The sequence below is a fragment of the Anguilla rostrata genome, chromosome 17 (assembly GCF_018555375.3).
Source record: "Anguilla rostrata isolate EN2019 chromosome 17, ASM1855537v3, whole genome shotgun sequence".
NCBI classification, from domain to species: Eukaryota; Metazoa; Chordata; class Actinopteri; order Anguilliformes; family Anguillidae; genus Anguilla; species Anguilla rostrata.
In genome coordinates this window covers 27203320-27228109 of record NC_057949.1, presented here as the reverse complement: position 1 = coordinate 27228109, position 24790 = coordinate 27203320, and the positions used below count along the sequence as shown (strand labels likewise).

The window sequence follows — 24790 nt, the reverse complement described above, 5'->3', positions numbered from 1 at the left end:
ATACACACACACACTATACACACACACACATACACACACTATACACACTCACACACATGCACACGCATATACACACACACACATACACACACACACTATACACACTCACACACATACGCATGCACACACACACACACACTATACACACACATACACACACACACATACACACACACACATGCACATACGCACATATATACACACACTATACACACTCACACACATACACACTATATACACCACATTCACACCACACACAAATATACCACAACACACACATATCACAGCACTCACACACATACACACTACACAACTCACACAGCACAAGTAAACATAACAACACATAAACAGGTGATTTTACAAGCACAAGGTAAACATGACACACGGAAATGCACAATGCAGCACAAGTAGACAGTAACAGGTGTAGAGGTGTGCGCACAGGTAAACTATGGGGACAAGTGAGTGCCGGACAGGCAGAGTGGAAGCACAGTAGAAGAACAGGTGTAATGGCACAGTAAACTATCACACTGACTGCTTGGACAAGTCAAGCGACATGGAAAAGGAACCTGTAGCACTTCCTATCCACTGACTCTGGATCAGTCGAGCACCATGGCAAAAGCACCTCCACACAGTCAGCATACTCTCAATCCACTGACTCTGGATCAGTCGAGCACCATGGCAAACGCACAGCAGCATATCACCACTGACTCTGATAGTCAGCACCATGGAAGCACTCCACCAGTCAGCATACTCTCAATCCACTGACTCTGGATCAGTCGAGCACCATGGCAAAAGCACCTCCACACAGTCAGCATACTCTCAATCCACTGACTCTGGATCAGTCGAGCACCATGGCAAAAGCACCTCCACACAGTCAGCATACTCTCAATCCACAGACTCTGGATCAGTCGAGCATAAACACCACGGCAGAGGGGTCTCCAGTCTCTCCACACAGTCAGTGTGCTCTCTCCAGCCAGCTGTGTCCTCCTGTCACTGTTCTCTTTTAGCATATTATTAATTTACAGAAAGATACTGACGTTCAGCATTAAGCAACGAGGCCTACCAAACATGTTGATGCGATTGTATAATGGGAAAAGCATTGCAGTACACTTTTAAGAGATATACATCCAGTGAGTTTCTTCCCCTTCGCGCTGAAAAAGACGGTTTTGGATGGGCGTTGGACATTTTTTTTTAATTTTCGTTTTTACATGGCCTGCGCTGATTGGTTAACTGGCCGGAAATTACACGGCGCCGTTCCCATTTTCTACCGCTCCGGAAAAGCGAACAGCAAACGGACGTCCGTTACATCAACAGGTAGGCTACACCAATTGAACTGCGTAAGAACGTATACTGTTGGGTACGCCGCATATGTCTGAGCCGGAGTCGTTTCTCCAAATATAAAGACATGGAGGAACTGTCCAAATGGTGAGCTTTTTTAAAGTATCTAATCGCAAACTATAAGTTAGCTACCTACCGTATACTTAGCTAGAGAAGTATAAAGCCAACCTGCAGCTTTCGTCCAAGCTCTTGCTATTGTTGCCGGAACCTGGAAAGATGACAATTCCCTGATACAACACATTTAATGTGGCCGGTCTTGCTAGTTTTGTTTTAAAATCTTGCTGGCTCGTTCAGCTTGTGAAGTTGTAACTAGTGCGTGTCACGAGAGCTGACAAGGGGCTATGTTTCCTGAAACGGGTAACCGTTTTGCCATCGTGATTTTTGTTGTTATACAACGGCAAAAAAAAAAAAAAAAATGCGAAGTTGAACTGAGTTCACATTTTACCGACACACAAGTCTCTTCTCTATTATATCTCGCTCTTCACTAAATAAGCCTGCATTTATTTTACCTTTATTTAACCAGGTACCCCAGTACTGACATTTATTTTACCTTTATTTAACCAGGTACCCCAGTACTGACATTTATTTTACCCTTATTTAACCAGGTACCCCAGTGCTGTATTTTGCCAATACCTCCCTATTGCATATTGTTTCTACGGAGCTGAGTAAATATGCATTGGCATTCAGACTTTCAGAAAAAACCTATTGGCTCCACAAGTTGTCTCTGTCAGGCAACAGTCCAGTTCTGGTAAACCGGTTTAGGACTTCCATCTCCTGCAGGAGCTAGCTCTGTTTCGTGTCACCCGCCATGGCCTGTTTTCACCTCACAGAGTTATTCAGTTTAAAAGTCTGGTCTCACACGGATGGCTTGCATCCCTATTTTTGAACTGGGAGACCTGTGTCATGCACCGAATTCTTTCTCACTCGGGCCATTGCGTATACAGCCGCATCAGTTGGAAGAACTATGTATCTGTTTGCATTTGCACCTACTATTTTTATTGGGGTTTGCACGTTAAATCCAGCATGTGTTTTAATGCAGCACAGCGTGGCCCCAGAACATCGCACTAGTTACCAGCAGACCCCCTCTTTCAACAGAAATGGTACAGTCCAACTCTGAGCCTAACTCCTGTGTGTGGAATGGAACACTGGCATCCCATAGGCCTTTAAGGTGTGAGATCACAAATATGCGATCAGAATGTTCTAAACTGAACATTCTAATGCTGATGATGTAACAGTCACTGCCGGTAAGTGAAAGCAACAGGATTCTAGAACACTGGCTTACAATTTTAGAAGAAGAAGAAAAAAAAAACGTTCCAAAAAAAAAAACCTGCTGTTGGAAGGGTTAAACAGGCTGTTCAGCTTTTAGGCACAAAGCGGGGAGCAGCAGGGCTGGACCAGGCTGTCTCTGTCAGGCTTATTAAATGAACAGTCTGGGAGTTGACGACAATAATATCAGATTTTACCCTTGATAAGTGAGGTATCTTTTTTCCTTTTTAAACCTTTGGATGCCGGCCTCTGGAGGAGACCGTTTGGCTGTGCGTCGAGCGCCCAAAACTCCTGGGAGAGGGCGTCTGGGTGTCGATAACGGGGCTAAGCTGCTCAGGCCCAACCTGAGATGTAAAGGACATTTAGCCGGAGAACTCCTCGAATAAAGCTCCCCATTAATACGAGTACGGAACACGTTTCAGAGAAGTCTGCTTTGGCCATTTTTTGTCAGGAAGATTGCGCTTTAAACGTGAGATTTTACTTGCGCTGCCAAAGATTAACCATAAAACGCATGTTTGAAGTTCAAACCATGCTCCCCCCCCCACCACCCAGCACCAGCAGATTAATTTGTTGGTTTCTGGAAGCATTCCAGCACTGGCAAGTGTGTGCTGTGGTTGCGGTCAGCGTGTAGCAAAATCACTTTTACAAAAAAAATTTTTTTTTTAAGGGCTTTGTAAATGTAGCATTATGTGAGTGGCTTTTTATTATTTTTTATTTTCACTTTTCATTATATGAAACTTTATCATTTTTTGTCTGTTACCGTGGTGTGGTTGGTTTTCGTTGTTTTAAAAAAAAAAAAAAAAAAACAACACTTGTTAACAGACTTATTAAAACACATACTGATACTAAAAAATAAAAACAAAAACAGCGTGGTCACTTAAAAAAGCAGTGACTTTAAACCCCCAAACCAGACTGGTGAAAGGCGCGTTAGAAGTGTCTTGCTCAAGGGCAAGCTGGTAGCCTGTGGGAGGTGAGAGGGGTTTGGGGGGGGGGGGGCAATGCAGCAGCGACCGGAGAAAAATCACCCAGGCCACGCTGGCCACGTTTGCCCCACAGCGGATGAAGAATGAGGCTGCAAATCGCTGCAATGAATCCACACACATTCCACACAGCCGCTGGCTACGCTGCTGCTTCTGCACAAATGGAAGGATTTTCCCGACTTTTTGTTTCTTTTTTTTGCGGGTGGTTGGGGGGGGGGGGGGGGGTTCATTCCAAGAATAACTGCACTGGTAATGATATTTCTGTGTTTGATTTTCACGTCCAAAAGACACACGCAGACGGCTGGTGCAGCCGGCGCAGTGAATGCGTTGAATAATGCGACGGAACGCTGGGTTTGTCGCTCGAGGAGAGCGCGGCGATCGGGTTGGGTTACCTCGTGGCGATCGGGTTGGGTTACAGCGTGGCGGTTGGGTTACAGCGTGGCGATCGGGGTTGGGTTACCACACGGTGATTGGGTTGGGTTACAGCGTGACGATCGGGTTGGGTTACAGCGTGACAATCAGGTTGGGTTACCGCGTAGCGATCGGGTTGGGTTACAGCGCGGCTATCGGGTTGGGTTACAGCCTGGCGATCGGGTTGGGTTACCGCACGGCGATCGGGTTGGGTTACAGCGTGGCGATCAGGTTGGGTTACAGCGTGGCTATCGGGTTGGGTTACCGTGTGGTGATCTGGTTGGGTTACTGCGTGGTGATCGGGTTGGGTTATAGTGTGTACAGTTGAACTATGAAAGTCAGAAGTCATTGGAAATCTTGAAAGGGGGGTGGGTGGGTGGGGGGGGTGCCTGGAACATTTCAGCCTTCCCGCAGAATGGTTCATAAAGTTCTGGAAATGTGTGTGTGCTTAATTCATTAAACGGAGCGAGAGAGCCATTGCACAGAGAACTTCCCCCGCCTTTGTGCCCCCCCCCCCCTTCCCCCCTCCCTCATCTGTTCTGCAAATATAGTTTATAAAAATGTTTAAACTGGCATCGGAGAGGGGGTGGTGGTTCATGTCATTTGTCACCGTTCAGTAATGGCAACAGGTTCCTTATTGTAGCGCTGCTTTTGGATGGAATTGAGCAGTCCAGTAAACTTTGGATAGTGTTTGTTTGTAATTACATTTGGCTTTAAGACTCCTGGCAACCTTCAGGGGGGTGGGGGGTGCCGCTGGCTGCTGGTCGGTGATCAGACGTGTTTATACTTTAATTTCGGCCCGTGTGACTCAGTTTGAAACGAGACCCGGAGATGAACGGAGGGTGAAAATGCTATTATTTTTTATTATTTTCCAAAAAGCCTGATTGCCGACTGGCTCTGATTTGTGCGGGTGAACAGTGCAGTTAAACTCGTAGCTGTGGGCGGACAGTGGAGGGTAATGGGTAAGAAACCTGAAGGCCGCAAGTTCGATTCCCGGGTAAGACACTGCCGTTGTACCCTTGAGCAAGGTACTTAACCTGCATTGCTTTAGTGTACATCCAGCTGTATAAATGGATGCAGTGCAAATGCTATGTAGAATGTTGTGTGAGTCACTCTGGATAAGAGCGTCTGCTAAATGCCTGTTATGTAATGTAATGTAGTGTAATGTAACGCACAAAGCGTTGGAATCCAGGGCTTTTAAAGGGTGAAAAGCCTGAAGTACTGAAGTCAACCTGAATGCCTGTCCTCTTATTACATTACATTACAGGCGTTTAGCAGACGCTCTTATCCAGAGCGACGTACAGCGAGTGCAGGATGTCAGTATGGAGATGGAGTGAAGCTAGTGATGTCACTGAGCGTGCTCCTCTACTGGCTTTGCCCTGCAGTGCTTCAGGTGGCGATTTGGAGGGAGTTTGCAGTCAGCGATTCGGGTGTAGAGATCACAGGCAGTGATTTTTGGTGTAGAAATCACAACACACTGATTTCAGAGGTAGTGTTAACGGCACTGATTTGGGTGGAGAGATCACAGAGAGAAATTTGGGCACAGATAGTGTTTTGAGTTTTGGTTACAGGCAGTGATTTCAATCAAAAGATCACAGACAGTGATTTGAATCGAGAGATCACAGACAGTGATTTTTGGTTTAGAAATCACAACACACTGATTTCAGAGGTAGCGATAACAGCACTGATTTGGGTGGAGAGATCACAGAGTGCAATTTTGGCACAGATGGTGATTTGATTGGAGGTGACAGGCAGTGATTTGGATTGAGAGATCACAGACGACAGTGATTTGGGTTCAGCGATCACCGGTGGACTTTTGGGTGCAGAATCACAGTGATTTCTGTAGCACAGACTGACAGGTTTGGGCGTAGCGCCTGCAGGCGGCCCTGGGTTGGCGGTCGGCCGGTACCCTGCAGCCGGCGGGTGGTTTGAGCGGGGGGGTTGGCGGGCGGGCCGTACCTCTGCAGGCCTTGCGGTGGGAGATGGGCTTGGCCAGGTCCCTGTAGAAGCCCTCCTTGCAGTAGTGGCAGTGGCGCCCGGCGGTGTTGTGGCGGCAGTTGAGGCAGACGCCGCCGCTCTTGCGTCCCGAGAGCTTGTACAGCTCCATGTTAAAACGGCATCGCCGGGCGTGCAGGTTGCAGTTACAGGCTGGATAGACAGACAGACAGGATAGACACAGAAACACAGACAGGCAGGTAAGCATAGTTTTTTAACTGCATTTGAAAATGAATTATTTGAAGCCATCCATGCAAACATTCTGTAAACCAGGATTGGTGGTTTAGGGGGGATGGGGGGAGCCTATCCCAGCATGCATTGGGGCGAGAGGCAGGAATACACCCTGGACAGGTCTCAAATCCATCGCAGGGTCCACACACCGTTCACTCAGGCACTTATACCTACAGGGAAATTTAGAGTCTCCAGCTAGCCTAACCTGCAAGACTTTGGACTGTGAGAAGAAACCCACGTGGACACGGGGAGAACATCGAAACTCCATTCAGAAAGGCCCTCCGTCCTGATTCAAACTCGGTACCTTCTTGCTGTGAGGCGACAGTGCTACTCACTGCACCTGAAGTTCCTGAAATTCCTTTTCTCCTAATTAGGAATGTCCAGGTGTATGGTCTCGCTGCTGCAACCTCTTCCGTGAGTTTGGGAGAGATCGTAGGGAAACCGCTTAACCTCCTCACACCCTGCAGTCCTGCCAGCTGACCCTCACAGTCAGGGTGCACTCAATGCACCGAGGGTTCGGACAGACTGCAGGGTCCTGCTTGATGTTTATGTTGAATAACCAAAACCTTTAGTTAACTTTTGAGCTGTTGTAATCATTTTCAAAACACATTCACGGGGAGGGATACAACTCGCATCGTTTCTATTTCGGACACCTTGCATAAAACCCGAGCGACTCTATTAATACCTGCCAAGATTCCAGTGAAAGCTCAGCCAGGCCCGTGGCCTGGTTCTCCCGCCTGATATCTGAAGCGGTTTGGAGACGTGAGGACAGGGTGAAGGAACGCCCGCGTCAGGGGGCACCGACTGCCTGCTATCGCCCGGGCTGTTCCCAGGACCCATCTCCCTCCCGCACACATTACACTACAGGCATTTAGCATACCCTCTTGTCCAGAGCGACTTACACAACTTTTTTTGCATTGTATCCAATTGTACAGCTGGAGATATACTGAAGCAATGCAGGTTAAGTACCTTCTTATACGGCCTACCGGGGAATCGAACCTGTGACCTTTAGGTTACAAGACCAACTCCTTACCCATCATACTACATTGCCGCCCACATTAGCCTCGTTAGCTTGCCTAATCAGTGCGCTAATTACCCCTGGCAGCGGCCCGGGTGCCGATATGCTCCACTCAAACCGGTCCGCCTGGGACGTCCGTTTCTAAGCCTGTCGCGCATTCATTTCACTGCTCCCTGTAGGCAGCAACCGGTGATCCTCATCCACAGACCTGGACTATCACCATAGCATTCCTCCCATATATGCTACAAGTCCGGCAGGTGCTCCTATGCAGAATATCATGCCCATATCCCCGAAAGCCAGGTAAGAAAAATGCTGCCTGAAGCATTTCACATTAGCAGTCAGATTCCGATATGTAGAGTACTCGCACTGTAAAAAGACATCGTAAAAACGCATTGCTGCAGGAACAGAGTGTTTGGCTTGGGGAGCCACCATTACGGTTGAAATGCAGACGACAGTAGCCTGAAAGGTGTGGCACGGTGAGGTGTGACGATTAGGCCTCTTCATCCGTGTGATGAAGGTCAGGCCACAGCCTTGACCCCCCCGCCCCCACTCCCACCTCGCTGGGGCTTTCACCATCCCCCTGGCACCCAGTGAACACAACACCCTGAGGAATCCGAGCCTCGCGCCCGAGACACGCCGAGTATCAGCGCAGAGCGTTCCGAGTGTTCCGGAGTGTTCCGTGGCTGGAAAAGGGGGCGGGGAAGTTCCGCTCGGGGGGGGGGACGGGACGGGACGCGGCGTCTCCCAAATGAACCGTAGGAGGCCGCCCACGGTCCACTGTAACTCCGCCGTGAGGCCCTTCTCCAGTTATTCTGGGAATGAGTGTGAGAGTGTGTGTGTGTGTGTGTGTGTGTGTGTGTGTGTGTGTGTGTGTGTGTGGGTGTGTGTGTGTGTGTGTGGTGTGTGTGTGAGTGTGTGTGTGATGATAATGGTGTGTGTGTGTGTGATTGTGTGTGTGTGTGTGTGAGAGAGAGAGATTAGGTGTGTGTGTGTGTGTGTGTGTGGTGTGAGAGAGAGGGAGTGTGAGAGTGTGTATGTGTGTGTGTGAGAGAGAGGGAGTGTGAGAGTGTGTGTGTGTGAGAGAGTGTGAGTGTGTGTGTGTGTGTGTGAGAGAGAGAGAGAGAGTGTGAGTGTGTGTGTGTGTATTTTTAAATCGGATCAAACGGGTTTAATCATAAAGGGCTGATTAGCCTGCTAAGTGGCGAGCCAGGCCGGGGATCTTGTGTTCTGCTCAGGTCCCTACAGTCCAGGTTAAATTAATTTCACAGCAGAACGGCCACATCTGCCCACCAGAAGCAGCATATTTAACCGACACGCACTGCTGCCAGGCACTCATCCGTACAGTAGGTCTGACTGGTTTTCACTCTGCAGGTGGCACACAGTACTACAGGGCGGCTAGCGCTGCTTTGTGATTGGTGGAGATCCAGTTGCGCCTCATTGGGAGGAATCGTGAGGAGTCACCGCTGAGCTCCTGAGGGAGGCGCGGACGGGGGGTTACCGAAGGTCCTCGCCAGCTTCCACCTCTCCGCCCCGGACGTTTTTCTGAGTTTTCCCAACAATAAATACTTCAGTTACGCGTTTCGAGACCAGCTGTCGCTTTGCAGCGAGGGACAACACAAGGCCCTCGGTTCAGCCACTTGGGTTATTTATCATTTCACTCGTATCTGGAATGCTTTTGATAGTTTCAGAAAATATGAACTTTAAAAATTGGTATTTATGGAGAGCCTCCACCCCCACAGCCCCCCTGCACCCCCCCGCCTTATCTGAAGATCTAAATTGGATTTTCTCCGTGTTGTTTCACTGAAAACCATCACCTCAGCATGACGTGAACCACCTGAAAGATTAGAGAGTGTGCAGGAAAGAAACGCAGTGCGGGTTGTGTGTGTCTTTGATCATGCTAACCGGGGTGGACAAAGCCAAGAAAACGACTTTTTAAAAAATAAATTTTGACAGGGGTAATGGCGTGTATGATGCCGGTTTAATACAGCGCACGGTGCAGGCGGTGGCTTTAACCAGCCCAGCTGGAGGGCAGCACACACAGCTTTGCACTGAGGCAGAAACCCGCATCATCAACTTCAGTGCCTCACTGTCGTCTCCTCGGTCAGCCAGTCCCCACCCAGCCAGCTCTCAAAAATCGATCCCAACGAAGGTGGGGTTATTTAAATGTAATTTAAATGTCATTCTCAGCCTAAAAACCTTATCAGGCATAAAGCCGTTATTGCACATTCATAAATGTAACATGCATCTGTAATAATTCATGTTATTGTAGTCTTATGACCGTTACGAATGCAACTTGTTTAGTCTCAGTCATTGTATATGGCAAACAGAGGGACTTACTTCACCCTTGCTTTAAATTCAGAACCTTGTGCATTGGATGAGAGTTTATTTCTATTAAACTTTTTCTAAAAATGAGGCTTATGAGAAAGATGGACAAGGGAGTTAGGCAACTGAGCAAACCTATCTTGAAAGTACTTCCGCAATGCTAGCTTTGGATGTGCAAGTGGCAAAGATTAGAGAAGCTCGGAATCCTTTAGCTTACTGTGTTCTGGAACTGCTTGGAGAGAGAGAGATGGAACTGAGTGGATCTCTAACAGACAGACTCACCGAGAGATATTATCAGGCCAGTTTAACCGTTTTAACATGTCCAATTAGCGATAGCCAACTGGCTGGGATAATTGGCTTCACCAAGAATGAATGTTTCCTGTGCTAAAGCCGCATGCCCTGTAAGAAACACGAGGTCAGAGGTCAAAGCAACACTAATCCATCAATTAACCTGGACTTAACCCTTCAAGCTCTTATTCCTTAACATATATGTGCCAATCACTCGTAAAGCATCCACTGAGATGGGGCCAGAAAGATAATTGTTAAATGTGTACATCCATCCATCCATTATCTATACCTGCTTATCCTGAGCAGGGTCACGGGGGGTGCTGGAGTCTATCCCAGCATGCATTGGGCGAGAGGCAGGAATACACCCTGGAGAGGCCGCCAATCTATCGCACTATCGTGTATAAAATTAAATGTTAAATCCTTCCATCCTTTGTACACTACAGAGATGATTATCTTGCCAGCAGAGTGGTGAATCAATGAGAGACCTCTGAAATTGTCTTTTAATTAATGCATTAACAGATCAATAGTCATTTTTCAGTGCAATGCTCAGACACACAGACACGCACACGCAAAGGAAATGAACAGAAGGCCGTGAATACATAATGAATAAATTAACCCGACACGCGAGTTTGCCCACCGCCCGTAACGCTCTTAAACTAGAGCTTTTTTTTGGCCTTTTTAAACAGCTGCAATGAAAAGCGCTACTGGTTTCTGTAAAAGCATACGACAGTGGAATGTAAGCGGCAAAGGTTCCTCAAAAAACCGCGAAAGAAAGGGTCCCGGGCCCCGATTCCAGGCCATAGTGGAACGTGCGGGTCCCCTCGGCGTAGCGCTGGGGAAACGGGACTGATTCATGTGTGTGTGTGAGGGAGACGCGTGGCTTCCACACGCACGTGTGTGTGTGTGTGTGTGAGGGAGACGCGTGGCTTCCACGCGCACGTGTGTGTGTGTGTGTGAGGGAGACACGTGGCCTCCACACGCACGTGTGTGTGTGTGTGTGTGAGGGAGACACGTGGAAATGTTTTCTTGTGCATATTGCATTTCTTGTTCTCTGGCCTGTGTCTCCCACCTGCCCCCTGTGGGTGTGTTTGAGGGTATGTGTGTTTGAGGGTGTGTGCGTGTGGGTGTGTGTGAGGGTTTGTGTGTATGTAGCCTATGTGTGTGTGAGTGTGTTTGTGTGTGTGTGCGTGTGGGTGTGTATGTGAGGGTGTGTGTGTGTGTTTCTGTGTGTGTGTGTGTGTGTGTGTCTATGAATCAGACTGCGCCACATTCCCCTGTAACAGCGCTAACCGCCCCCCCAGCAGCTAACAGCTGCCCCGTGTCCCAATTAGGGGCTTTTTGCTATGTTAGCAGCCCTGGCGCTACATTTAGCAACAACAAAGGCCTCTTAATGACCCCCCATTACCCGCGCTAACGCGGTTTTAATGGCTGCGGCGGCCCCCAACACCGTCCCGTGTGGCAGGGGGGCGGGCGGCCACGCCTTCGTCACACCCCCGCCCCCCTCCCCCCCCTTTCAGTGGTGCCGGGTCACAATACGCGGCACGTTTTTAACGAGCGGAGTCCTGTGATCTCCGGCGGATTTATTAGACGGAGTAGTCTGTGCGTTTGTGTGGTCCAATGAGCTATTCCCAATAAAACTTACGAGCGGTTGCCAGGGCAACTTTGTATGAACTAAATGTTAACTCGAGGGGGGTCGGGACGCAGCGGAGAGAAACACCCGCGGACAAAAGCCTGGCTACTTTTGTATTGGGAACTGGCGCTTGGAAAATCTCCACGGAGACTGGATTGATGATGTGGGCGGGGCCTTTTTCTGGCTCTTCCCTTCCAAAGAACTGAGTGCTAATTGGCTGAGTGACAGCACTCGTCCCCGTGGTCATTGTCACTGCCAATCAGCATTGATTTGTTGCTGAAAAGATAACAGTTTCTGGCACATCCATTCTCCCTGTAAGAAGGCTAATTTATTTTTAATTTTTTTGTAGAACTTGGATTATTCGTGCCCCAGAGCAGTTGTACAAACTCATGTTCTCTTCCGTACAAAAGTCACGTCTCATAACTCATGCATGAACCTTGAACGGTTGTGGCAAATTCTGTTTTAGCTGTGATCCTGAACAAAAAAAAAAACCTCTACAAGGGACACAAAAAACAAAGGATAATGTATGATTGTGCAATCAATTGCTGCTGTAACTTCCCCTGAGCTCTGGTTCTGAAGCCAATGATAATATGTTCTCTTTTGCAAATGATACCCAGGTCTTTACAGTGTGACCACTGCTGTTCTGCTCTTTTTTTCTTTTTTTTGTCATTTTGGGAAAATTACAGCAGTTGTGAGGTGCAGACGAAAAAAGTATCTTGCAGGATGTGTGATGGATCTCCCAGGTAATTAAGATGATCTCATGTTATGTGACCTACTGAGGTTTGTGCCTTTCTCTAAAATTTGATGGCCATTGGCTCCTTTCCCTTTTCTGGAGATCTGTGACAGACGTTCTTACACAATTGCAGCCGGGATATTAGCCCGAATACATCACGAGTTCCCAGACTTATCCAACTCAGGGCTCCCCGAAAATGACTCCCTCCCCCTGTGGCCATGGACCCCTAACTCAATAGCAGGTCCATTTTTCACTCTTTTATCAAACCCCTAAAACAGGCTGCGATGCCAGCGGTATTTAACGTGTGGGCATGAAATAATGCCTTGAATCATCATGACTTATATCTTGGGTCTATATGAGACATCTTTTTTTTTTTAATTTGAAAGTTTTTTTTAAATACTTCTCCCAAATTTGAGCAATCACACCAATCAGCAACATTCTTCGCAAACCAACAAACTTCCACTACTGACGCGGGACAGCAGGGAGTAACTGGCGGTACTGGTGGTAGAGGTAAGGGGTGCGGTTCGCAGGATTTTTAGTGTCTCATCACCCACCAGTGACCTGCTCCGGTCGACTGCGGTACCTGCAGTCAGCCCAAGTTGCTCATGATGTATTCTCAGTTTGGTGGAGTCAATTCGTGCAGAAGCCTGGCCCTGAATGGTCATTTCACCACGGCGTGTATTTTCTGTGAGCTGGGAATAACTTGGCAGGAAGGGGTCGGGCGGAGTGAGTTGGGCGACTACAGCCGCTGAAAGTTCAGTGACACGGAGAGCGACGGGAAGTTGGTCCTCCGCCTCTAATGAGCCTCTGGGAAAAGTTGCTGCGTACCTGCGACACACTACTCAGACCCACTACGTGTGCATGCTCAGAGATGCAGAAACCTGCTCGCACTGCGCACACGCTCTAACACGGGCGAGAAACCGCACGATTGCCCCGATCGCGGTTTCACCGCGAGGTTTAAATTTGAAACTTGCCGCAGGCTGGAAGCCGGAGTCCGGCGACAGGCCTATCGGCGTTCGGAATTCCTGCATTTTCCTGGTGTCCCCAAGCTCTCTGGAATCTTCTGTTTATTTCTCAGGCTGTCGAGAAGGGGTTTCGGGGGGGCGAGGGGGGGGTCGTGGACCAAAACAAACTTTGGGAAGCCATTAAAGGAGGTCACAGCTCTGGTTTTAATGAGGCTGAGCCAGGCCCATCCATCACAGGCCTGATTGGAATTTACTTTAACGGACACCGCTGTCTCGCTGCACTTGTTTGGCTTACGGCACTAATTTATTTTATCTCCATGGATACCGAGCGCGAACGCTCGACTGCAAACAGCTGATCTTTTTTTTTTTCGTGTCATTTCTTCTCTGCGGGGGTTCAAACGTTGACGCAATGTCGCCTTGGCCTTTTCGAACCTCGTCTATCAGCGCGATAGAGGCGTTGCGTTCGGCCGTGTCTGTTGGAAACGACTGTTTCCACGTGGGGGGGGGCGGGGGGGTCCATGCGCGGCAGGGGCAATCCCGTAGCAGGGTTCCCAAGTGCTATTCTTACTGTATTGTTTTTTCTAATTCCGCTCTTTGTCCGCGTTTGTTATTGGGGCAGTTAGCTCATTTCCCACCGTGCCGCTGTGGAAACCCCTCACCCCCCCTCACCCCCCCCCCCCCCCCCCCCCCCCATGGAAAGCAGATATAGTATCTCAGCCCTTGCTGTCCTGCGGAAACAGTGTTCACTATCTGACTAAATAAACCAGCAGAGGGCCCATGTCCCACCCCCCTTAGCCTAGGGGGGGGGGGGGACATCCCATGCCAGGAGAGGTCTCTCGCACCCCAGGTGATTTCCCCCCACCCCCAGCGATGGAGCCCCACCCAGATGGTAGAAGAGTCCCCTGACCCGCTGCCCTAACCCAGCGGTAATGCCCCAGATTCCGGGCGCGTTTCGGGTGGGTTTTTCCGTTTCGGAGTGTTCCAGGTCTTCGGGAGCTGTGGCGCATGGGAAGTGCGGATAAGGCGTCAATGAACGCTTTGGAAAACATGAGAGGAATGTTTTTACGGAATGTCTCTGGATCGTTATGGAATACTGTGGGACATTGTTATGGATATCGAGCTGCGCTGCAGAGACTGGGCAGTACCCCCCCCCCCCAGATGGCCAGGGGTGTATTTACATTTTGGGGGGAGGACAAGGGTGTCACCCGTCCCCTAGGCCTGCACTCCTCCCTCTTCCCCCTTTCATTTATGTTTCACCGTATCCCATAAGCGGCCTTTTCCTTATTTTTCCCCAGTATCCCATAAGTGGTCCCTTATCCTGGGAAAACCAGCATTCACCGGAGCGTTGCCCCCGCCGTGTGTAGTTCATGTCCCATTGGGGGCAGGCTGTGAAGGATCCCCCCTCCGCGCCCCCCCCGAGGGAGTATTTCCCCACCCCAAATATTCATCTTCAGCGGCAACAACCGGGTTACCCCCCCGGTCGTTAGCGCTGGGAGCCGTTTGTTTGCACTACCCTGCAGGCGTTCCCCGATAAACGGCTTTAATTGGGAAGATAGGAGGAGAATCGCTGCACGTCTCCGCGGATACACGCCACAGCTGCTGGGAATCTTAGCTGACCATTCCCGCTCGCTCGGCTCGTATCTTCACCGCTAGTCCCTCAGCGATGAAGGACCCATGGGTACAGTGCGCAGTGACACCAGGTCATTGTTTCAACGAGGAATTAAATGTTATTAAAGGTTATTCTGTCCCATAAGGCCTCTTATTTTCATACAGGCATCCACAGCTCCATCTGTGGCTATTTGCAACTTGCTTCTGTGCTCCTGTGACCAATGTCTCTTTTCTGACAGGAGACGTGGTTTGATTAGTGTGCAAAAGATTCAGGTTTCTCATAAGGGGGACTAATCAAGCTCTTATCAGGTCTCCGTGGGTTATATTACCTCTGAAATGCGCAACTAGGCTTCCTGTGATGTCACCATCAACATATGTTCCCTGTAATGTCACTGTCAGTACATGCATTGTGCTCCCTGTGATGTCACAATCAGAACGAACATTCCACTCGCTGTGATCTCTCTTCCTCTCTCTCTCGGTTATCAGCCGTTTTGTCCCAACAATTGGAACTCAACCTCAAAGAGATTCAAACCTTTTTTTCGGCTTCACATGCCCCATGAAATAACTGTTCACATGCACTGTTATTGGTGGACCGCAATTAGCAGCAGTGTGTGCACAGTTGACAAAGCCACAGAAGAAATTTAAAGTTAATATTTATTTATTTATTTATTTATTTATTTATTTATTTATTTATTTATTTATTACAATGCAGTGGAAACGTCCTGCGGTCTTTGTGCATCACTGTACTGATGTGTGACATGCAGCACGAGCTCGCTAGCCTATAGGCCACCCACGTACTGTAACAGCTGTCCGGTCTGAGTGAGACCAGCCTCTCTCTCTCTCTCTCTCTCTCTCTCTCTCTCTCTCTCTCTCTCTCTCTCCTCTCTCCTCTCTCTCTCTCTCTCTCTCTCCTCTCCTCTCTCTCTCTCTCTCTCTCTCTCTCCCCCTCTCTCTCTCTCTCTCCTCTCTCTCTCTCTCTCTCCCTCTCTCTCTCTCTCTCTCTCTTCTCTCTCTCTCTCTCTCTCTCTCTCTCTCTCTCTCTCTCTCTCTCCTCCTCTCTCTCTCTCTCTCTCTCTCTCCCCCGAGGCCACGGACGATGATACTTAATTGCCAATTTGCTTCTCGTTCCAGGGGAATTAATTTGGCCTTTCGTTCACATGACTATCTGTTATTGTTCCGTTCCTTTGATTCGCCCGTGGGCCCCAGGCCACGTCGCAGCGGGGGGTGGGGGTGGGGTGGGGGGGGGGGGCTTTTCGCGAAGCGAAGCCCCGCGCCAAACGGGTTTTTACAAGCTGCTATCTGCCGCTCGGAGTTCAGAGACGCGTGCCGCCGTGCGGCGTACCGGCTGATGAAAACGTAATAACTATCTGCGAAGCGGCGGCGGCAGCGGCGGCGCTGGAATTGTGGCTAATCTGGGGGCCATCGCGCGCAATTACACACGGCCATTAATTATTCAGGCTACGGCTAACAACTGGCACTACCCCCGAGGGGACTGGATGCGCTCGCGCTCCCTCTCTAGGTGGTCCTGTTGCCATGGAGGCGACTTTAGCCCCGGGGAAGTTCTACCGAGGCGCGTGCACACGCTGTGGTCTGTGTCGGCTGTTAATTGATGTTGTAGCTGAATTTAAAAAAAATGCTTTTCCACCCCGTTCAGATACATTAACAAAAACAATGGCAAGTTTTTTTTCTTCGTTTATTTTTTTATGGTTGTCAGATTTGAATTAAATAGCCAGTTACACTATTGATGCGTATCTCATCCTCAACGCTTTGTCCCACGCAACCACTCACGTAAGATTCCGGGGTTGAAATGAATTGGCCTCCTCGTTTACTGCACACGCAACAAACGCAGATTTAGCGTTACCGTAAACACGCTCATTAGCGGCTCTGTATTGGTGCTGTCCACTTTTCAATCCGAAACATTTCCTCACGCCACGGTACTACGGTAGCCACAAAGAGTCACACATTTATGCGCTCGGAAGCGTTTAAGTCAGGTGGCCCCAAGTGCAGTATTGATCGTTTTATAATAACTCACCAATAATTTAAGCGACTAAAGCTACTCCACCCTGATTTATTTACATTAGACCTCCACTTCAAGTGGGGTTTTCCCTCTTCTCCCTCCATTTGACACGGGGTTTTGGGGAAGGAAGGAGCTGTCGAGGAGGAAGCAAAGTACCACAATGCATTTTTTCGGGCTTGACATGTCCTTACACTGTCAGAAAAAAGGGGTACAGTAGGGGTCCGTTTTTGTTCTCTGAGGTACAATGTTCCCTCGCTGGGTCATTTGTTCCTTAGAATGCTAATCTAAAAGGGTAAAGGGTGCAGTGGGGGTACCTTTGAGTGTACAGACCCAGTGACAAGCCACTGTACTCCTATTGGTACAATGTTTGCACACTTTCTGATTTCATTTAGAGCTATACATCCGCGGTAAAAAAAAAAGGAATTTCACTGCAGAGAAAGCGAGAATTTTAAGCTTGGAACTTCTCCAGCAATTCAATTTAACTCTTGTTTTCTCAGTATAATGAACAGAAGAAACAAAAATCTTTAGAAGATTGTATTCTGGACTATCAACCTGTCCTGCTGCTTGGGCCTTATTTGTCAGGCTAAGATTCCACAGAAGATGGGATAGAATTTCTGTATTTTTTATTATTATTTTTTTTTTTGCTGGGGGTTTTTTTTAAAGACATTTTTTCCCCTGCATGATGTTTGGATATGTGATAGGATCTTTGTATGCACGTTGCCTTGAGAGCTTGTCGGTAGATGGTAGATGTTACTGATGAATAATTCAGTATGAATGGTACCTTGTAGTGTCCGGTGGGAGCTTTCATCTATGTGCACGTCGGGCCTTGTTTTTCTGAATGGGAGATGGAAACTGTTGAGGTTTAGTTTACTTTGGCAGGTGGGACCACATGGGGGTTCGCCATCCTGAGTGACCTCATGTTAACCGTAGAGGAGGAAGTCTGCAGTGTCACGCCATGTTTCCTGTGTGTGTGTGTGTGGTTGTGTGTGTGTGTGTGGTTGTATACGTGTACATGCAGATGTGCGTCTGCTGTTCTGCTGTGTGTCTGTTGCGCACACACACGCCCTTTATTTTGCTCATCTCGCATCTCCTTAAATCGGCCTCTCGGGTGTGCAGACGTGTCACTGCCCCACCAAGCCAAGTTTCAGCCATGAAAACACATTAACAACAAAATTAATTAAGACCTCAATCGATTCATTCGGAAGGCATGTTCCCTGCCCAAGCCACTCTGCAGAAGACGAGCCGCTCTGTGTTCTAAACGTACTCCTGGAACATGCCGGAAACGGGTACGAAAAAGGGCGCAAAAAGCCTTGACAATTCGATATAGCACACGCAGGAATGAAAGCACAGGATGGAGTGTAGCACAGTGGGTAAGGAACTGGGCTTGTAACCGAAAGGTCGCAGGTTCGATTCCCGGGTAAGGACACTGCCGTTGTACCCTTGAGCAAGGTACTTAACCAGAATTGCTTCAGTATATATCCAGCTGTATAAATGGATACAATGTAAAAAATGCTATGTAAAAGTTGTGTAAGTCGCTCTGGATAAGAGCGTCTGCTAAATGCCTGTAATGTAATGTAATGAAAGCCTTCAAGGCCAGCCAAGAGAGGGTGCCATCTGACTGCTGCTGCTGCTGCTGCTGCTGGTGCTGGTCCGCTCGGTTGGTCTCTCAGTCACGGAAAAAGAATGCTTTTCCTCGCTGCCACAGAACGCTGAATCGCTTCCAGACCTTCTAATGGATTCTGGGTTCAAAGAAGAAGATTCTGCTGGCAGCCGTGAAGTTATTTAGTTCCGAGCGCCGTCCGTTGCCCCCTTGGTTTAACTGGGATGACACCTGCTACTTTATCGGAAACGTGTGCTTTGTCTGGTTTAGACTGAGACTACGGACTACACAGTGGTTTAGACAGAGACTGAGGACTACACAGTGGTTTAGACAGAGACTGAGGACTACACAGTGGTTTAGACAGAGACTGAGGGCTACACAGTGGTTTAGACTGAGACTGAGGACTACACAGTGGTTTATACTGAGACTGAGGACTACACAGAGGTTTATATTGGGCCTGAGGACTACACTGTGGTTTAGATTTAGACTGAGGACTACACTGTGGTTTATACTGAGACTGAGGACTACACAGAGGTTTAGATTTAGACTGAGGACTACACTGTGGTTTAGATTTAGACTGAGGACTACACTGGGGTTTAGATTTAGACTGAGGGCTACACTGTGGTTTAGATTTAGACTTGTGGGCTCAATAGATCTACCCCCCGGCTTAAGAATTGTGCTAATTTGCAAATCCAGGTGACTGGAACAAAATACTGGGGAGGAATTTTACTTTGTGAACCTGGATTTTCCACCTGTGCCTCAGTGCCACCTGTCCAATGGTCTACAAACCAGCCCACTGGCAGCAAGACCAATCACCAACTGCCCTAGGGATGCACAGTAATATCTGGGTAATCAGTACTGGCCAATCATAGCTCAGAACAAACATGTCAGTATCAGCCTATAAAGTAAGATGGCCAATAGGACTAGCCAATATGATGAGGTAACATACATGCACTGCAGAGGTGCACCGCTGGTCTGTGTAAATTAATACCCAATCATAGTCATCCAAACATTTTTTAAAACTTTTTATTTATCGTTTTTACCAGACAAACCTACAAGAAAAGCTGTACAGAGACTGAGGAGCTTTCCAGGCTGCTTAAAAGTAAGCAAATTTTAATATTTTATTACAGAAATAACATTGGTACATTTTTCCTTCATAAGCTGAGGTCTGGAAGCATGTGCTTCTTCCATGAATGTGGGGGATGGTTGCAGTTTTCATTTTGTGCTATAAAATGTGAAGCAGGGAGGTATCCAAAATGGAGGAATATCAGTTATTGATATTGGCCGCAGATTTTCCATAGTGTGCGCCCCCACCCCTACTCCTAACAGCTGACCCTTGTGTTGGCTGCCTTCCTTCAAGCTGTGTGATATCAAGCCCGTGCTGGTTTGGAGAAACACCGGCGGGTCAGCAGCTGTGCTGACAGCAGGCCGCTAGCAATCCACTAGCGACCCGCTAACGGGGCCTATCAGGCCACACAACAGCAGCCCGCTAGCGACCCGCTAACGGGGCCCGTCAGGCCACACAGCAGCAGGCCGCTAGCGAGCCGCTAACGATCCGCTAACGGGGCCCGTCAGGCCACACAGCAGCAGGCCGCTAGCGAGCCGCTAACGATCCGCTAACTGGGCCCGTCAGGCCACACAACAGCAGGACGCTAGCAAGCCGCTAACTGGGCCCGTCAGGCCACACAACAGCAGGACGCTAGCGAGCCGCTAACTGGGCCCAACAGGCCACACAACTCTGTACGGTCCCGAGGCCCGAGCTGGAAGCCATGGAAAGCTGGGAGGAAACGAGTCCTAAACAAGCACAAAATAGAGGATTTTCCTTAAGAAATAAAAAAAGGGACCTCCTCAAAATTGCATCGCCCACAACAATTTTGAGCATTTTATTTTTCTTTTATCCCCTAAAGCTGAAACAAAGGCTTAACTCCTAAGCCCCTGCAGGTCATGTCTGCATTGAATTATGATTCTAAACATTGCCAGCAAACAAAACAATAACCACACACAAAAAAACAATCTCATGCCCAGGGGTTGGGTTTTTCTTTTTGGGTGGGGGTGGGGGAGCAGTGGTCTGGATACCACAAGAGTTTGGGTTTGGATGGTAAAAAATTCTCCAAACAGTTTCATGACTTTTTGTCACTGAACACCCCCACCCCCCGCCCAACCGCACCCCGTCTTCCCAATTACCCGTCCCATTGCGATTACACATAACTGCAAGTTCTCAGGAATCCAGAGAAGCAATGCCATGTGGGCACATTGACTACCACTACCCTTCCCAGTTTCTGTTATTGGAGCAGCTGATAGAGTTCAGTAACACAGTTTCTGGTGGTGGTTCTACTGTCTGTTATATTAATCGGACTGCTTGCCTAGCTGTCAGCTGGCACTGGCACTGGCTGCTGGCACTGCCACCGGCTCCGGACCTCTTCAGACCCCAGGGTGTTGGCACTACCCGCTGTTTATGACACACCGCCATTTTTTCCCCTCCTCCGTGTCAGTCTGTCACGCGCTTTAACCGTTTGACTTTCATTTTCTAAATGCGTAAATAAACACATTGATGCCTTGAATGAGGCTGTTCAGATGCATCTGTTGACAGATCTCATGTACCCGTGGATTTCTAGGCTTTTCCCAACGCCCAAGGACACATCGTAATATGTGTCTGTAAGTGGCGGTTACTTAAAATAAAACCAAATATTATGCAAAATTCATAGCAAAATAAAGCTAATGCAACTCAACACTGGCCAGGACGAAAGTGGCCAATGAGTGAAGAGTTTCCACATCCCGGGCTGGATTTCTTGATTGCCAAGTATGACTCGCAATCACCATTGGTACATTTTTCAGAAGTCCCACGCTGTATGTACTGAGACCCCCCCCGCCCCCCCCATCCATGACACAGCAGTTAAGAACAAACATCGTAAGCATGCCATAGCCAGCACCAAGATCATTAACCCTGTAAGGTGTGAGATCACAAATATGTGATCAGAATGTTCTAACGCCAATGTAACAACACCTACTGGTAACTGGAATGCAACAGGGTTCTAGAACACCGACTCAGAATGTTGAAAAAAGAATGACAAAATCCCAGCTCTTCGAAGGTTTTAAAGACAATAACGATAAAGAAGATCAAAGACTAGAAAAGAATAAACAGGAAAGTTCTGCATGCAAACCATTGTCGTTTGTTTGGACGGGGGCCTTGGTTGCAGTTGTTTAAGTGAAGGAAAAATAGGAGGTGACTTCACGTTTTAATGTATTCACTGCAAAGTCACATGGGCCAGAATCGAACCTAAATGATCTGCAGATGGCCAGGGGACCCGGCCCAGCTGTGTCCAGCAGCTTTCAGCTTGAGTGGGCCCAGGCACAGATCTGTAGCGCTCATAGACTGGCCTCAGCAGGACTTTTCTGGGCAGCCTCTGACAGCAGATCCAGGCAGATCCAGGTCTGTACCCATTCAAAAACTGACAGCTTCTCTGTGATTCAGCTTTTTACAGTCACCTTATCGGTAATGCCTCTGTTCTCAGATGGGTGTGTGATCAAGGATGGAACTCAACTCTATAATTTGGAGTTGAAGACAAAGGCCGTGAAACAAAGCCTACCAAAACAATCATCCACCTTTTGAACTCCTTCCAAAATGGAAGTTCTACATATGGAAATAAAAAGTTCCAAATAATGCATGGAACAAATTAATATTTCCTTCTTAACACTGAAATTGGTTTATATGAGCCCACAAGCGATGGAAAGTACACAGCAAGAGTGAAATACGCATCAGAGCTGATTTACTGCTAATCATTTTGCTGTGAATACCGTATGTAAATGCTGAAAACATTACGTTTGAACATCAAATGGATGGTTTCATACAGGCATTGCTGTGAGCTGTATACTTAACTTTCACTTTCTTCGCAGTCCCAGCTTGTCAAATGTAGCCTAACTTATGAACTTATGAACCATCCTATCTGCAGCACGACCGTTGTACAATTAACCCTTTAACACGTGAGATCACAAACGTGTGGTTGGAATATTCGTAACTGAACATTCTAATGCTGATGTAACAATCACTACTGGTGACTGAAATCCATGGAGTTCTTAGAACACTGACTTGGGGGAAAAAAAAAGAAAAAAAAACATTACAAAAAACCTACTCTTAAACGGGTTAAGATTTTGGTGGTGGACGTGTGTCTCTGGACCGAGCCTAGCGTCTCCGCTTTGCTGCGGCTGCCAAACAGTTTCCCAGGGTTTACAAAACAGCGCTGATAAGCCCGCCTGAGAAATGTCCACCGTGTGGGACGTCCACCCCTCAGCCCCCCCCCCCCCCATGCAAGGCTGCACCCCGCGTGAAACCACAGACACGTTCCATTACTCCTATTCCAACCCTTCCATCCCTCCTTCCTCTCCCTCCCTCCCTCCCTCCCTCCCTCCCTCCCTCCCTCCCTCCTCTCCTTCAGCGCGCGAGATGGTTAGCACCTGACTCTGAGGGTGGAGGAATCTGCTTTGCGACGCCTCGGGTTTGGCGAGCGCCGTGGGCGTTCGACGTTACCCAGAACCCCCTGACGACGCCTCCGGCAGTTCCAGTGACGGATGCAAGAACATCAAATGACGTAAACGTTGGGACTGGGCCAACGCCACCGGCCTGCTTCTGCACCAGTGCTGTGCTCTGTGCGTTCAAGTATTCTGTGGCCTGTGTTCAGTGCTCAGTCCTCTGTGTTCAGTATACTATGCCCCGTGTTCAAGCATTAGGTGCTCTGAAACCTGTACCCTGTGTCCTCTGGTCTGTGTCCCTGTGTCCAGTGCTCTGTGTCCTGTTCCCTGTGTTCTGTACCCTGTGCACTGTGTTCAGTGCTCTGTGCTGTGTTTTCTGTGTCCTGTGCCCTGTGCTCTGTAACCTGTGCTTTGTACCCTGTGCCATGGTGGAACCTGGGTCTCTCCAGTTCCTCCAATTACTCCCGAATCCAGGAAGCCGTGATTAACGGTGACGTTTTAACGCCCTCCGTGGTAATTGGCCGAATCTCGCGGACCTGACCCCCTCCGTCTGCCCCGGAGCGAGCTCGCGGAATGCCTGCAGGCTGACCCGCCATCGGTGTAGTTTTTTTAGTCACAAGTGGAAAGATTTACTCCCGTATTAAAAACCCCAAATAACTGAGGTCCATTCACAATGGGGCTAACGGTTAAGGTAGCCTGATAGAGCCGTTTCCAAATACAGTTTTTTGTAATAAATGTATTTTTAATCCGTTATTCACAGATTTTCAGTAAAACTATAATTATTCGCGTGACATTTATTGTTAACCTAAGTATTTTTTTTTAAGTGAGCGCAATATTTTTAGGAAAAATTCGACTTTTAAAACTGTGCTCTTTAACGATATTCGTCCGACCCTACACCCCAGCCAGACCTCATAGGTTCTGCTACCTACTTTTCACTCCTCACCTCCTCTCCCCCACTCCACACACTACCGCCCGTCTCCTACCCGGAAGTGTGTGGAGGAGAGGAGCGGAGGAGACGAGTTTGACACTGCTTCGCCAATACAGCTCTGTGCACTTTGCTTGTCTCCTCCAACATCGGGACCCTGGAGGGAGGGAGGGAGGGAGGGAGGGAGGGGCGCTCGGATTGGTTTCCGGGTCACGGAGGAGGAGGAGACGAGGTGGTAGTGGAGGAAAGGGGGATACATTTTTCGAGAATTGGGATGCGCTCTGGGTGTCTGGCCCCTCCCCCCTGTGTACCTGGCCCCCTCCCCCTTTGTGCCTGCACTTCCAGGTCACGTCTCCCATCTGTTCTGCCCCCTGGTGGTGGAGTGCGCTTCCAACCGCCGTCAGAATAACTGCACATGTTCCAGCGCAGAGGAGACCCACGTCTTCACCCTGCACCACGCACCACAGCTCCCCTGAGCCTCTTCAGCTGTCCTCTTTCTACCTTTTAGGCTTTCCTTTTGGGGTAATGCTGCAGGCACAGCTGTGTAAAGGTAGGCCAGGGTGGTATGTACTCTTGTTTACAATACTAATTCTTGATTTGTTCGGTTAACTTTCCACCTACTGATAATAAACAGGTCTCTGCACTTAGTGCTGCTGAGACCAGCGCTGGTGATCTGCCCTTTTATAAGTTGCTCTGGATAGGAGGATCCGCTAAATCTCTGGATAAGAGGATCTTCGAAAGCATTGCAATGTAATGTAATGGTCCTATATTTCAGTGGTAACCAGCCCTGTTCCTGGAGATCTACCATCCTGTAGGATTTCATTTCAACCCTAATTGGCCATACCCGACTCTACTAATTAGCAGCACAACAAGATCTCTAGCTGTTGAATGAGGTGTGCTTTGTTAGGGTTGGAATAACACCCTACAGGTCTGTAGATCTCTAGGAAGATGGGTGGTTATCTCTGCTCTATTTCCTCTGTGCCTTCAGTCAAAATT

The 24790-nt window shown here is 48.6% G+C and overlaps 1 protein-coding gene and 1 long non-coding RNA gene across 6 annotated transcripts in view; one reads left to right on the top strand and one right to left on the bottom strand.

Moving 5' to 3' along the window:
• Positions 1–24790, bottom strand: part of LOC135242994 (netrin-1-like) — a 44272-nt gene that overhangs the window by 13285 nt on the left and 6197 nt on the right. For all 4 annotated transcript variants that reach the window (XM_064314401.1, XM_064314403.1, XM_064314402.1 and 1 more), the window contains exon 3: positions 5955–6143. In XM_064314401.1, the coding sequence (XP_064170471.1) occupies positions 5955–6143 (189 nt within the window). The remainder of the gene's footprint in view (positions 1–5954; positions 6144–24790) is intronic.
• Positions 1270–23139, top strand: LOC135242999 (uncharacterized). Of its 2 annotated transcripts, none has more exons than XR_010326523.1 (3): positions 1270–1314; positions 19449–19504; positions 22836–23139. It is a non-coding gene; the product is annotated as an uncharacterized LOC135242999 (long non-coding RNA). The 2 variants fall into 2 exon arrangements; XR_010326522.1 differs by lacking the exon at positions 1270–1314 and adding an exon at positions 1320–1425.